Source organism: Bacillus rossius, chromosome 5 (genome assembly GCF_032445375.1).
Source record: "Bacillus rossius redtenbacheri isolate Brsri chromosome 5, Brsri_v3, whole genome shotgun sequence".
NCBI classification, from domain to species: Eukaryota; Metazoa; Arthropoda; class Insecta; order Phasmatodea; family Bacillidae; genus Bacillus; species Bacillus rossius.
Genome location: NC_086333.1, coordinates 58,344,162 through 58,359,165, shown reverse-complemented (window position 1 = coordinate 58,359,165; position 15,004 = coordinate 58,344,162). Strand labels below are relative to the sequence as shown.

At 34.7% G+C, this 15,004-nt stretch overlaps 1 protein-coding gene across 6 annotated transcripts in view; it reads left to right on the top strand.

Moving 5' to 3' along the window:
- LOC134531837 (zinc finger protein 660-like) overlaps positions 1 to 15,004 on the top strand; it is a 116,983-nt gene that overhangs the window by 23,850 nt on the left and 78,129 nt on the right. For 3 of the 6 annotated variants that reach the window (XM_063367812.1, XM_063367811.1, XM_063367814.1), the window contains exons 3-5: positions 10,163 to 10,227; positions 11,410 to 11,465; positions 14,085 to 14,212. In XM_063367812.1, the coding sequence (XP_063223882.1) occupies positions 10,163 to 10,227; positions 11,410 to 11,465; positions 14,085 to 14,212 (249 nt within the window). Of the gene's footprint in view, positions 1 to 3,863; positions 4,428 to 10,162; positions 10,228 to 11,409; positions 11,466 to 14,084; positions 14,213 to 15,004 lie in introns of those variants that run through there. The other 3 variants (XM_063367815.1, XM_063367813.1, XM_063367816.1) reach the window with 3 other exon arrangements.

The window sequence follows — 15,004 nt, the reverse complement described above, 5'->3', positions numbered from 1 at the left end:
TTATTTATAGTATCAGAACCTAACATCATGACTATATACTATTAATTGAGATAAATTCCCGGTTGACCTACACTATGTAATGTTGCAGAACCCTGCCCTCCTAATTAAATAATTTTTCTTTTAAACTATTTTTATGCATGTAAATATTTCTTAAAAAGTCTTTCTAATGATATTTTACTGTTTGTTATATATTTTAGGGTTGATATTTTTCACTTGCTATGTTTTTAAGAAGGTACTGATTATTTTATTAGACATTTTCAATCAGTACTATTTTTTATGTAATTTTTCACAAATGAGCCGCTGTATTAGATTTTTGCATGTTTGGGCCTACTTTTTCAGGTTATTTCTAAATGATTTTAATGTTGTAAAGTAATTTGTATTATAATTATTGTTCTTAAATTTTATTAACGTGTTGTAATATAATTATAAATCACGGGACTGTGTCTGGGCTGGAGTGATGGTTAGAAAGAGAGGCATGAGAGGCCTGTAAGTGGGAGTGAGAAAGGAACAGTGCTTCCCCGCCAACCGAGATAAAGACGGTAATTCCCCCCCTGCATGGGAACTGGGTGATAACTGCTCTCTCACGGTGTGGGAGAGAGAACGAGAATGGAAGTCCCCGATTTCGATGTGAAATTGAAAAGAGACTGATCAGGGGAAGCCCAGAGTTCTGTGTGTAAAAGGTTTTTTCATGTATTGTAACTTGTTCTGTGATTGGCTGATATCTGTAGCGTGAATGAAGAGTGCTTGTGATTGGTCGGTGAGGTCATGTGACGTCTACTCCCTGCGTGGAGGAGACGAGTTCGTGAGTTCACCAGTCGTCTGTCGAACGCTGGACGAGTAGGTCGCGTTCGATGGCTTCTCGCTAAATGATCATGTAATTTGCGAAGAGATCATTTCACGTTGGTGGTCGGAGCCAGGCCTATATTTAAATCAACCTAATTTTCTTTTTTTTTCGTTTTGGATATAACTGAATTAGAAATTGCGGCCACCTTCGTAGGCATGTTGGCTCGGGGCGGAATTCGTTTTCGCTGGGTGCGGTCCTCTTCGAGGTCGTCCCATTTTTTTGTACTTGCAGTAAAACATTACTGAAGGACTCAATCTACGCGATTATTTTCCGGTAATTTCTCGTCATGCGAGCTACCAGCAGTTTTTCGACGGGCAGATGTATGTGGACTGAATGAGTAACCTCTTTTATTTTTATTTATTTATTTATTTATTTATTTGTTACATGCCACACCAACAGCACAAGGCTCCAACGGTGGGCACAACATGTAAGACATGTAAAAAAAACAAATACAGTAACAGAACAGAACAATAAATTATAAGAACAACAAAAAGTAGGACAAACAAAGACAAGACAACATAACATACAAATATCCATATGAGTGCTTAACTTCTGAAAAGTACTTAAAATAACAAAAATGTTTCATGAGAGTAATAAATGTATAAATACAGAACATATAATATTATGTGGAAAAATACAGTTGGTATCCTTAGATTAATACATCTGGTATTAAATAATTTAGGTAATAACATTAGAGCATAAAGATAATTAATCTTTGGATGCCGAAATAATAATTTTTTTACCAAGTTTTTTCTCTCTGGTAGGTTGTAAGTGATTAACATACATATTAAAATTGTTAACAAGTCTATATATAATATCATTTGTATTTAAAAGTGTGCACAAAAAAGGTGGGTTACGGCTATTAAAAGAAGGAATTTTAATGCCAGTAACATCAAATATATGAGGACATATAAGATTACCATAATAACAATGGAAGACAAAAATGGCATCTAAGATCTTTCTTCTAGTTGATAATGAACCAAGGAGGGAATTTAAATCTATGTTATTGATGGTATTTAATTTTTTGTTAATATAGTCAGATACTTTAGATTGAATCCTGTCAAGCTTTTCAATATCAGTGTTATTGATGCTGTTCCATATAATAGAACCATATTCAAGTTTTGATCTTATTAGAGCTGTATAGAGGGAGAGAATAGAGTCAATATTGGAGGTGTTAAAGGTGATAAATTTAATTAGACCAAGTATTTTGTTAGATACCGAGATAATGTTTTCAATGTGAAGATGAAAAAATAGTTTTTGATCCAGTAAAATTCCTAGGTCTTTGACATGTTGAGATTTTTTAATAGGTGAGTTATCAAGTTTGTATTCATATTGCAATGGGTAGGTTTTTCTAGAGAAGGTAATGATAGCAGTTTTTTCCATGTTTAGATTGACCAAATTATTTGTGCACCAATTTGCAATTTCTGTAATATCACATTGTAGAAGATAGCTGTCATGATATGAAGAGATTTTTCTATATATCTTTAAGTCATCGGCAAAAAGAGTGCCAACTGAGTTCTTTAATCCAGATATTATATCATCAATGTAGATATTGAAAAGTAAAGGAGATAGTGTGCCACCTTGCGGGACGCCAGAAGGAGTTGGGTGGAGATCTGAACTTATATTCTGTACTGAAACATAAAAGTTTCTGTTATTTAAATAGCTTGTTAACCATGATAAATATTTATCACTTAGCCCAATTTTGGAACATTTACTTAGTAGTAACAGTGTCGAAAGCTTTAGCTAAATCAAAGTAACAAACATCTACTTGACCACGTGTGATGACTTCTGAATAAATAGGATTAAGAAAGGAGACTAAGTTTGTCATGGTTGTTTTACCTGTTCTGAACCCATGCTGTGAATCAGACAATCTATTATTTACGTTAAACGCTAAGTGTTTAAATATTATTTTGTCAAAAATTTTGGCAAATCCATTTAACAGGGATATAGGCCTATAATTTGAAACAATAGAAGTTTTGCCCTTTTTGTGTACAGGAATAACCTTGGCAATTTTCCATTTATCAGGGTAGATGCTATTTAGAATACTGAAATTATATATATGCTGTAAGAGAGGAGCAAGGATTAAGGAGCAACCTTTGATGATAAAATTTGGTATGTTATCAGGTCCTGTGGACAATGTAGATTTTAAGGTTTTTATACTCCATAGGACTAAACTAATCGAGATATTAGACATTGGAATATTGTATGAACAACAAGGAGATATGTTTTGGTTATTTGTGTTATTTGTAGTAACATAGACACTTGAAAAATATTCAGCAAAGGAATTTGCAATTAAATAATTATTATCTGTAATTGAGTTATTAATTTTAATTGAGGGATGCTGACTATAACCCTTTCTCATTATTTTAACATAATTCCAAAATTTTTTAGGGTTTTGCTTAATTTTATTGTTAATATTACAAAGCCAGTTTGTTTTATCCCTACACATAAGTGATTTAGTTTCCTTACGGTAATCTGAGAATAATAAATAGTAAAAAGGATTCAGATTTCGTTTATATAATTTATGATAGTGCGATTTCTTCTTAAGAGATTTTATTAGTTGGTTGGAATACCATAGGGGATATTTTTTAGCCTTTTTAATAGTAGTAGGTACAAATAAATCTATAAGATCATTCATTGTACACGTTAAGTAGTCAACCATGGTATTTATATTTTTAGAATTGTATAAAATTGACCAGTCATGGTCCCTAAGAGCAATAAAAAGGCTGAGATAGTCACCAATCTTATAGTTTTTATATGAAGACGGTGTATTATCGTTTATTGACATATCAAATTGGAAGTTTATCTCTAATGCAGGATGAAAGCTATCTTCTTTAACTAGTGGTTCCAGAGCTTTGCTAACCAGACATGATTCAATATTAGTGAGACATAGGTCCAAGAGTTGGGCCGAAGGTTGAGTTTGATTAAGCTGAATTAAACCTCTTGCTGATACAAAGTTGATTAATGATCTGGCTTTCGACTTAATATTTGAATGAACTATATTTTGGGTATGTAATTGAGGCCAGACAATGCCTGGAACATTAAAATCACCAATTATTAATAAAGAGACATCAGAATTGAAAGTGTTTGGAATCGTCTGTGAAACATTCTATTAAAATAAAATAAAAAACATCAAAATTTACAATCTGCGTTGAACTGTTTATTTTGTATATAACGAACCGTTATATTTGGCGCCCGGCCGCGCGGCTTGAATTTGGACACGACCCTGAGGTTAAGACGGACATTTTCGGCAGTAAATAAAAAATATAAACATTCTCAAAACAAGTTTGCGACTACGATAACCTCAAATAACAACAATCTACGATAAATAGTGAACAGTTTAGAAGAAAACGGCAAAGTGTTTCCAGAATTATCGGCGCAGCTGAGCGGCGAAGGCGGTTTTTCTTCGCGACGAGTGTCTACGAGCTGTTTCAGCGAGTGAAGTGTTCCAGAGAAACGACGGAAAACGGTACTTCGAGGGACAGCGACCCAAGGCACCGTGGGACTTCAGGCCTGTCGCATCGCGGGACTTCGAGATCGTCACTTCGCGGGACAACGTGGGATGAATCGCCGATGATAGCAAGTGGAAAATTTAAGAAAACTGTATTATTTGTATTGGTTTAGAGAGTTTAACTTGTATTTGTGTAAAATTTGGTAATTTGTGTATGTCAACATGGATAACGCTAGTACCAACAGCAGCGAATCAGATTTCATGGGTTTTCAGGAAAATGTAGAAAATTCCGAACAGTCAAATCCAAATTTGGAAACAAGTTTAATAGAGCAAGATTTTTCATGTTGACAGGAAAATCCTGTAAACATGGAACATCCTGCCGAACTAGGTCAGGATATGGAACCCCGCACAATTAGCAGCCCAATTGAGGTTATGGGGGGGTCAGACCAAATCTTGCAGTTACTTTTGTCAATGAACCAGAAAATTGAACAGGGACAACAGGAGTTAAAACAGGAAATGAAGCAAGGACAACAGGAGTTAAAACAGGAGTTAAAACAGGAAATGAAGCAAGGACAACAGGAGTTAAAACAGGAATTAAAACAGGAAATGAAACAGGGACAGAATGAACTTTCTCAGGGACGAAAAGAAATCAACAACAAAATTGAGGTAAATTCACAAGAGATTGCTGAGTTAAGGAGTGAAATAGGCACACAGTTGCGACAGGAATTCGGCAGGGTGGAGAACAAATTCGATAACTTTGAAATTAAAATGAATAAACAGGTAGCCACGTGTACGAACAAAGTAGATGAATGTGCAAATGAAGCAAATGTAGGAAAATGTGATAGGGAAATAATAGTGTCGAAAGAAAATGTTGAAGTTGTTGTACATGATGTACATGAGCAGGTAAACATTGAGAATGAATGTGAAAATTTCCTAGATGAGGGAAACAGGGAATGTTTGGACAATGTGGTTGAAAAAATTAGTAAATTCAGAGGTAATACACACAGGATCAGGGGTTTGTGTAAACAAATGGAAAGAGTTGAGAATGAGATGAAAGCATTCTCAAATACACTTAAGGACGAATTTGATGAGGAAGTATTCAGTGAGTTGAGTTTGACAGATTGCAGAGAAACGATAAAGGGGAAATTTTGTACAAATGTAAGCAGTAATGTACGAAGATGTGGGTTGTGTGTATTGGATAGTGTACAAACCAAAACTTTCGCACTACTACATGTGAGAAAAAATGTACAACATGATCAGAGGTTTTTTGTGTGGAAGCATGTGTACAGAACTATCGCCGAGATAGTAAACAGTTTTTTGTTCTGTTCAAAGGCAGAAGAAATGAGTGGTAAATGGACAGGGGTGATGCAACCTCTGGAAACAGTGTATGTAGACTTGTTTGGCCCACTGCCAAGATGGAAGGGTAGAGTCAAAACCAGTTTTGTCGTGTTTGATGTTTTTTAAATTTTTTTGCAATTCTTGCCATTTTTTTGTTAAGTTTTTCAGAATTTTTTGGTATTTTTTGAATTGTATACTTTTAATAATGATTGGTATCTTGTAGAGTTTTTGTATTATTTTTTGATGAATGGTTATAGTATAATATAGGAATGCACAAATGAGATTTATAATGGCAAATTTTTACAAGATTCTTTGAGAGAAGGAAGATAAATAACTATGTTAATGTGAATATTTTCTGTTTTGAAATAATAATAATAATGGTATAAATTCCTTTTAAGTAGACAATTACTAAATATAATGTGAAGAAATACTTTACATTGTGAGAATTGCATTGCACTTGGGTAATGTTTTGGTTGTTTAATGTTATGTCTCATGGGAAGATGTTAACTGAAATTTATTATGAGTTAATTTTTTTGGAAAATGACATAATTTTGAAATAGTTAAATATTTTAAATGAAAATGACACATATTGTTTGTTGTGGATTGAATGACAGGGTGACAACATCCTATATTAAAGGTATGAAAGGTAATACTAAACGTTAATGCATAACAGTCGTCGAGTTTTGAAGCTGCAGAAGCAGTTGTGTGTTCATGATGGCCAGAGTTTAGGTGAATTTTTTGTATTGTCCTAAATAAGCAGCAGATGTTTTGTTTTTGTGTGTGAGGCAGCTGGGGGGTCAGGAGGTTAATTTTAAATAGGTTTGCCGGCATGGAGTCCGATGTTTTTTTTTTGCAAGGGTATGTCCCTTCTCCTTGGTCGCTCCCACCCCTCATCAAGGTTAATTTTATGTGCGATTGTTGCTGAAAGGGGAGATATGGTTTGAAACCTAAGGAAGGGCATTAGTTCATGTAATTTGTTTTTGAAGAATAGAAACATACGATTGTATCTTGATGAAGTATTTGTCATGCCATGACTGTAGAATTGTCAACTTGTTGTTTGTGGAAATTTAAGTGAGATATCTAAAGCTTAAAATTTGATGTGTACTGACAAGTGCAGTGTATATTTGTGTATAGCTTTGTATTATTTTTTGTTTTAAATTTCATTAATAGGTTGGCCGAGCTGACTAGCAGCTAAAAGGGTTTTAGTTGGGCGTCCCTTACCTTTCGGCTAGCTCAGGAGTTAGGAATGATGGAGAAGGAAGTTGGAGGAACTTTGTGTATTTTTATGTATGATGATGGTTTTTTTTTTAATATATTTTTTATATAATGGTTAATGATACTAAGAGATGTAAGTGAATAATGTCAACAAATGGAAATTCAGTGTGTTGATGCAGAATTAAGTTTGTGTGTATTTGGTATAAATGTTATGAGGTGTAACATTTTAATAAGAAATTTTGAATATGATAAGTGATGATGTAGTGTGTTATGAAAAAGTTTTAAAATTTCAATAACTAATTTAATGTTTTCTGGAGTTGTATTTGTTGTGGAAGATTTATTATGTGAGTTTCTGTGTGTTAGGAAGTTGAAGCATTTAGTAGAAGTTGTAGTTCATGGGTTATCAAGGTTGAGCAGACTAGTTCTAATTTTGAAATAAGTGTTGTCCAGTGGTTTGAAGTTATGATAGTGGTATTGTGAAGATATTTAAAATTTGATAAGTTATTTTTTTTGAGGGAATTTAGGAAAATTTGGTGTCAACAGTTTTGAAGCGATAGTGTTGTCAATGTTTTGTTGGTGCAGATATGAGGAGTGGAGATATTGGTGGATTTGTGAGTTAAAGTGGTTATTTCGTGGGATTTGAGGAGTTTGTCAGAAGCAGCAGAGAATCAGAGTAACAGCGGTTTTTTTTTAAGGGATTTTAATGGAGATAATTTGTTTTGAGGTTATTTGTCGTCGTCATTGAGGTTAGAAGTTTTTATCGTCGTTGAGAAGTTTTTATCGTCGTCAAGGTGGTCATGGAGACGTAATTCCTGGAGTTGAAGTTTTTGTATTCGTCGTCATCGAGGTAGTCATGGAGACGTAATTCCTGGAGTTTAAGATTTTCGTCGTCATTGAGGTAGTTATGAAGTTTATTGCAGCTGGTGTTGATGTTTCCACAGTTGTAAAAGTAAGTTGTTCAGAGTTTTTTGTTGTTATTGAAGATTCTTCGTTGACCAGGGGGTGTCTGCTTGAAGCTTATAGAGAGACCAGTTTCAAAGTTATTTGTATTTTGCACTGATGAGAGAGAGATAACCGTTGGTGAAGAGTTGTTGACATTTTGTAGTAAGAGGTATGTTTTCAAATTTTGGCTTTTTAACAAAAGAATTGAGGTTGTTGCAGTTTTTAAGTAACAACATTTTGTATTTCTATATAAACAAGGGTAGTAACGACTGGATGCATTTATTTCTGAGGATGTTTTGTATTTGTTTTGTACAGATTAGTTTTTCACTTTTGTAACTTTTCAATTAAATGTAGTGTTAATTTAATTGAAAAGTTGGGGGGGTAATGTAATGTTGCAGAACCCTGGCCTCCTAATTAAATAATTTTTCTTTTAAACTATTTTTATGCATGTAAATATTTCTTAAAAAGTCTTTCTAATGATATTTTACTGTTTGTTATATATTTTAGGGTTGATATTTTTCACTTGCTATGTTTTTAAGAAGGTATTGATTATTTTATTAGACATTTTCAATCAGTACTATTTTTTATGTAATTTTTCACAAATGAGCCGCTGTATTAGATTTTTGCATGTTTGGGCCTACTTTTTCAGGTTATTTCTAAATGATTTTAATGTTGTAAAGTAATTTGTATTATAATTATTGTTCTTAAATTTTATTAACGTGTTGTAATATTATTATAAATCACGGGACTGTGTCTGGGCTGGAGTGATGGTTAGAAAGAGAGGCATGAGAGGCCTGTAAGTGGGAGTGAGAAAGGAACAGTGCTTCCTCGCCAACCGAGATAAAGACGGTAATTCCCCCCCTGCATGGGAACTGGGTGATAACTGCTCTCTCACGGTGTGGGAGAGAGAACGAGAATGGAAGTCCCCGATTTCGATGTGAAATTGAAAAGAGACTGATCAGGGGAAGCCCAGAGTTCTGTGTGTAAAAGGTTTTTTCATGTATTGTAACTTGTTCTGTGATTGGCTGATATCTGTAGCGTGAATGAAGAGTGCGTGTGATTGGTCGGTGAGGTCATGTGACGTCTACTCCCTGCGTGGAGGAGACGAGTTCGTGAGTTCACCAGTCGTCTGTCGAACGCTGGACGAGTAGGTCGCGTTCGATGGCTTCTCGCTAAATTATCATGTAATTTGCGAAGAGATCATTTCACGTTGGTGGTCGGAGCCAGGCCTATATTTAAATCAACCTAATTTTCTTTTTTTTCGTTTTGGATATAACTGAATTAGAAATTGCGGCCACCTTCGTAGGCATGTTGGCTCGGGGCGGAATTCGTTTTCGCTGGGTGCGGTCCTCTTCGAGGTCGTCCCATTTTTTTGTACTTGCAGTAAAACATTACTGAAGGACTCAATCTACGCGATTATTTTCCGGTAATTTCTCGTCATGCGAGCTACCAGCAGTTTTTCGACGGGCAGATGTATGTGGACTGAATGAGTAACCTCTTTTGAAAGTGTTTGGAATCGTCTGTGAAACATTCTATTAAAATAAAATAAAAAACATCAAAATTTACAATCTGCGTTGAACTGTTTATTTTGTATATAACGAACCGTTATAACTATAGTGTATGTTTATGTGCCTAACAGATAGTAATATTAATTTTGATTATTTGTCCTTTGCTGCAGTATCATTTAAGAGCGGTAATAACATACCTACATTTAGTTCTGTGCAATAAAGTGGCCTATATAGTATGTTCATACCTTACTGCTAGCATTTATCTTGTTGATATTGTTAAAATCACAACATTAGAGTGTTTATATTTTTGTAACCACGTACATACACAGATTGGAGTGCGTAGTAGCACTACATTTTTGTCACTTTTTACGTGCTTTGCAAGAGAATTTTGATTACATTTCGTTCAAACATAACTCTGCAGTTGGCAGCATTTACACATGAGTGTAACGGCATCAGCTGCATAAACACCGACATTTAAAATCTCGTCAGCATGTCGCCTTGCACTAATCACATTTTTTGGCATTTTTCATGTGAAGCAATTAACGACTTTAAATATTGATAACAGTTATTATTTACACGGCCTAAGTTAAAACCACCGAGTTTATCGCGATCACATATTTTACAAGTCCCTACAAGTTGTTAATCATATCAGCGTTGAGGTTACAGTGTTATAGATAAGGAGTTACACAATGAAGTGGAGCAGTTACAGGTTACTTAGAGGGGAAACAGTTTACCCAGAGAAAAACCCACCTGCACAAATGAACAGCTGCCATCCATAGATCCCTTTTGTATCCAGTGTTAAGTGTATTGCTCATTGTGTTGCTCTGATTTCAAAAAAAGAATGGAAAAATTTGTAACATGCAGTCTTCGCAGGCAGAACTTGCTGAGCATGGTGTTGGCAGAGAACCTGGAGTCTGTACCCAAGAAGTGTAAGTTGTTTGTTGCTCACATTTGTAAAATTAAAATTACATTAATTGTTTTTTTAATTTTTTTTTAACCTGATAATTTTTTTAATTTAAGCCAATAATATATCCAGTATTCTAATTAAATATCTGTCTACATTATAAAGTTACATGATATGTAAAATGCTAAGCAGCAATCATGTTTTAATAATGTTAATGCAGATTAGTTTAGTACTACTGAAACTAGTCCCATTTCATAAGTTGACAATTTACATTGCACGCAGTTATATATTTTTGATGTGTAAACATCTTAGCCCTCGGTATACAGCTCTTTTTAGGAGTAATTTTGTGAGAGGAAATGTAAACGCTGTGCAGCCAGATATGGAAGTCTCACAAATTTTGAAAAGATGGTTTTAGTGAACATCAAGAAATTTACATCACACATAGGAATTAATAAATAAAACTTTATAATATTACAACTGCCTATCTTTTAATACTATTTAATACTATTTACACTATACTATTTCTATATACTATCCTATTTATTACTGAATTTTATGATTTATAGTCATAAAAATAATTAATTACAACTTAATAAATACGTAAAAATGCTACCATTCCAATTTTGACAAATGCTGAGTTAACATTGAAATGGAAATAGAGTAGCATTCATCATACTGTAGACACAAAAAATGATTATCCTACATGTATTCAATGCCATGTTGAATAAAATAATTTTTCTGATGAAATTTTTACTGTTTAATCTTAAATTTTGAATCAGCTCAGTTATGTTAAGGTTTGTATATGGGAAGTATTTACAGACAAATTTCTATCGTTCAAGCAAAAACAAAATATACATACACAAACTTAGTGTAATAATGTGTGTTTTTATGTGTTTCAAGTTTATTTTTTGGAAATTAATTTATTGGATTGAAACTCTTAGTTAAAAAAAAAAATACTTAAAAGATAGCTCCATGAATATGTTAAATATCTTTGACACCACATTTGTTTCACAAAATTTTCCTGGTTAATAAATTATAGGTATTATAGGCAAAATTTTAAAGACTTTTATTATTCAAATTTTATGTCCGAGTTTTGTATTATAAGTTAATTTGCAACTTGAGAACACATGAATTAACTACTGAGGTTAGATGGTTACACATCATTGGTGAGTACTGAAAGATTTGCTCACATTTTTTTTTCTTTCAGATCTTTGGTTGCCAGTTTAGAAAATCAAGCTCATAAAAATGGTGCACACATTCCAGGTAAGTGTTTATGTTCACAAAGTAAAGCATCTCTGATTGGTTTGTTGTATTATCTTGCATGCAATTTTTTTTTAAAATGAGTTAAAAGTGAAGACATTCAGTATCTTAATTTTGATAAGATTAGATTATATTTGAAATGTTATTAACATTTTGGTAAATTTAAAGTATGGCTGCTGTTATTGATTTGATGAAGATGTTTATTCCCACCAAAACAAGTTTGTTTTAAATTTCTTGTAGTCTGATAGTGTTATTACACAGCTAGAATATACTAAAGACTTCTAGCAATTGTTCTCTTAACCAACTGCACAATATTGCCTATAAGACATTCTGGAAACCAATGTTTGAACGACAATAAATTATCCAGAAGTGTCCATATTAGTTGTAACATACTGTATATACGTATTTAATCACAAAACATGGCTGAAGGAAAATATTGACCAGGAGATAAATGGACTGGAACACAAGTACGTACTTACAGGCTGTTGATACTAATGCACATAATGAAAATACATTATTGCACAGATGCTGCCGTGATGTTTAGCTGGTTAGACATCAAATGTTATCTCCCCAGCAAAACATCAATGTAGTCTGTACAAAGATGTGTGTTCTTGAAGTGTGTGTGTGTCTGGCTATTAGTATCAACTTGATATTATATTAGTATGTAATTTTGTTCCTGTCTAGTTAAAAATGTTTCATCAAACACAAAATAACTAATACAGTTATCTGGCATTCTATGGTTCTGCATGTTCTGTAATCCTGCACCAATTGTTGTGTGCACGCCTGTCAAGTTTTCTGAATTAGTACAACCATTTTAAAATATATGGTACGCGAGTTGTTTCATCAGATGTGCGTATTTCACATAATTTAGCGGAAGTTTGTGTGTTTTCTGTGTATGAGTACGCACGTATGACAGAATTGAAAAGAATCGGATGCAAACAGCGACATTTTAGTTAGTGTGTGACATAAACAATAGGTGGCACACAAATTGTTTCAACAAATGTGGGGTTTTCATATTTTCCTGGAACAATTTCACCAACAGGCTTGAAATTTTTCCTAAGTAGGCATCCGCTAAGAATGGATTTTACGAAAATCAGTTCCTAAGGGAGGGTTGCGGAGGGGGGGGTCCTTAATTCAAGGTGACACATAAAAACGGCAACCTGGTTCCAGCAGGATGGTGTGACATCGCACACTGCAAGGCAATCCATTGCAGCTGTGCGAGAATTGTTTGGTAACTGTCTCATCTCAAAATTCGGTGAAATTCCTTAGCCTCCAAGATCACCGGATTTATCGGTATGTGATTCTCGAACTGACGAGAGCAGCTGTGATGTCGCGTTCTCCTGGGCCGACCCGAAACCCGAACAGTCCAGAACGGTGGCGTCAATTCATGTCACTCTGCGTGGCGGCCCGCGGGATTCCCAAGGCCGTTCAGCGATAGTTAACAGCGCCGAGGAAGGACAATGTACGGGGAGTGCAGGGGGGAGGGGGGTAGCGACGACACTTGTAATCCGGCTAGGCATGCGTGGCATGCCTTACGTCAGTGGACTGCACGTGACCCGGCGCGTGAAGCCAGTGGCTGTGCAGGGCCGCCAACCATCTCCGAACCTGGCATAGCGGTCTGGTCTCTCGCGTTCGTAACAGTAATATGCTTCATCATAATGTTTTATTCTCCTATGTTGTTGTATTTGTCGTACTTTTGTTAGTATGCAATTATGTATAAATTATGTTTGTATTTTTTTTGTTAATGACCTTTTTTTTGTCATAATTTTATTTGGTTTTGTTATTGTTGTAATTGTATTTTTTTTAATATATATCTGAGTTTGTGTTGTTTCAGGCCCCAGCATGTTAATGGTTTGTTTGATATGGTGGTGATCACCTTTGCAGAGTGCAAACCTGCTTGCGATGCCTGGCGGCATGCATTTATCATATCTCTTATGTACTTGTCCTGTTTTTGTTTAAGCTTTTTTTTTTTCCGTGTCCACTATTAAAGTGTCACAGTGGGCATGTCACAAATCCAAAATAAATAAAAAATAAAAACATTTAAATATACTATATAAAAATGTAGGTGTCTGAATCTTGTGTACGTTACAAAATAATTTGCACAAAGCTCAAGAGAGAAATACGTTTTCAAAAGAAAAAAAACCAAGGTAAAATAACAATGACAAAAAGACAAATTAAAAATTAGGAAAAAAACAGAGGATGGTGTCTCTATGTGACTAAAACTGACAGCATGCTCGATCTTGCGAGTCACCCTATAAACATAATAGAGTTTCTAAACTACAGGAACAGATAACACTACTATACAGTAGTGCAACATTACAGCACCTGAGTTGGACTCATGTAGCATTTCAAACTGTGTTTTTATGTGCAAAACGAGTCACACCCGGGCTTAGTTCGTTTCGTAAACGCCCTTGCCAGAGTCTCTCTCGGGCTTTGTCTACAAAGTGAAGTGTTAATAAAACTGAATTTCTGAGTACCTTGAGAAACATCTTAACAGAGTCCTACTGTGTATTGATGTTTGATAATCTGGCCTGGCCATGGTCCCGAACATGCTGGATTAAATATCTTTTGTCTGTAGATTGGAATATATTTAATATTTGTTTTGTTTGTGTCTCACACCAGGCAGAACTCATATGAATGAATCAGCTACTGGACGTGAACCATCGTCTGCAGTCATGGGTAAAGTCACATGTGATGTCAAGAGTGAACCACCTTGTGACATTACATTTCCTTCAGACACAACAATCAAGGTGAAGTTTTTAATTTTTTTTTAAATTCAGTAGTGTTTTATAATTTCTGTGATTTTTCTTGAGATTTTTGAATCGCTACATGCCTCTGTTTTAACTGTCAATATACTAGGTCAATAATGTAGTGTCCTAGTCTAACATATTTTAAGTGTAAGAAAACACTTAGCAATATTTTGGAAACTGTACAGTTTAACAGACATGCGCTATTGTTAGCTTATTTTATTTTCATGACAAAAAAAATTAATCATATAAGATTTAATTTTTGCAGAGTTTTGTGCATGCAAAAACAGCTGTCACAGAGCAATGTGTCGAAATGAATAAAATCCTTAATGCATGAGAGAAGTATTTGACAGCTCGTAACATGACAAACATTTTTTTTTTCCGTGAGCTGTCAAACTTCGTGAAGAACCAGTACATAATTAACAATTAATGGTGAATTGTAAATTCGAAAAAACGAAGTGTTGCAATTTGGTGTGAGCAGTTATTAGCATGTTGTTGCACAGCAGTTTTGGTTAAATGATATCTTGAGCTCTGTTTTCAACCATATTCATTAAATGATTTGATAACAAACCCACTGAAAACTTGAAATTGGCTCGAAGCTGTCATGGTCACCAGGGGCGCAACCACAGGGGGGGGGGGGGGGGGGCAAGGGTATTTTGCCCCCCTCTTAAACCTTGAAGTGGGGGCAAACGGGGGCAAAGAAAGTGCTGTGTAATCAATTTTTAGATAATAAAACTGCTTAAATAGCACCATTTTCCACCTTGAAATACAAATTTTCCCGGGGGAGGCAAAAAA